The 626-nt window shown below is 47.3% G+C and overlaps 1 protein-coding gene across 1 annotated transcript; it reads left to right on the forward strand.

Moving 5' to 3' along the window:
* Positions 1-90: 90 nt before the first annotated feature.
* On the forward strand, positions 91-301 carry VTP21DRAFT_9687 (uncharacterized protein; the record flags this gene model as incomplete). Its single annotated transcript, XM_069400661.1, has 2 exons — positions 91-96; positions 167-301. 2 exons carry the CDS (start codon positions 91-93, stop codon positions 299-301), a joined length of 141 nt encoding a protein of 46 aa, XP_069245481.1.
* Positions 302-626: the final 325 nt, after the last annotated feature.

The raw sequence follows: 626 nt of genomic DNA on the forward strand, positions 1-626 counted from the left end.
ATTCCCACGTTGTCCCCAACCGCAGTACTGACTAGGCTTGTGGTGACTTAACTTCGGAGATCGGACGGGATCCGGTGCTTTCCACCAAAGATGGCCGTAATCCAAGATACATTTCCATTTCATGAATTTATAAGGTAGCCCCCCCATCCTTTCCAAAGCGAAAAAGACCCCAACGCCAATAGAGCACCCATCGTCGACACCTCCCCAATATGACTACCTCGAGAGCCTGAATAGAGGGGCTGTGGCTTGGGCGGGGGTTTCGCCCAATTTTCTACCGGCAACTATGGACCAAGGGGGTTGAGCCACCCCAAAGATGCGGTTGATTTGGATTTTATTCTTTATGAACAAAGTAAAAAACACTTGCCCCTCTTGGTTGAACCCATGGTGTCTTGACCGTGAGGCAACACGATTCTTTTCGAAAGACCTTGTGCAACCATGAAGAAATTGGCAAATAGGGGTTGCAGAATTGACTTGAATATGGAGAATCTAGTCCATGGTTCTTTAATGATTCACTTTTGTGAGCAAAACCAAGGAAGCCTCGATGAACGCGAGGGAGAGACACTAACTAACCCCTATTTTAGCACCGAAGAGATGGGTGGCTCAAGTGGATCCTTTTGTTTTCACTA

This window comes from Calcarisporiella thermophila, assembly GCF_041956535.1.
Source record: "Calcarisporiella thermophila strain CBS 279.70 unplaced genomic scaffold VTP21scaffold_54, whole genome shotgun sequence".
In the NCBI taxonomy this organism is placed as follows: domain Eukaryota; kingdom Fungi; phylum Calcarisporiellomycota; class Calcarisporiellomycetes; order Calcarisporiellales; family Calcarisporiellaceae; genus Calcarisporiella; species Calcarisporiella thermophila.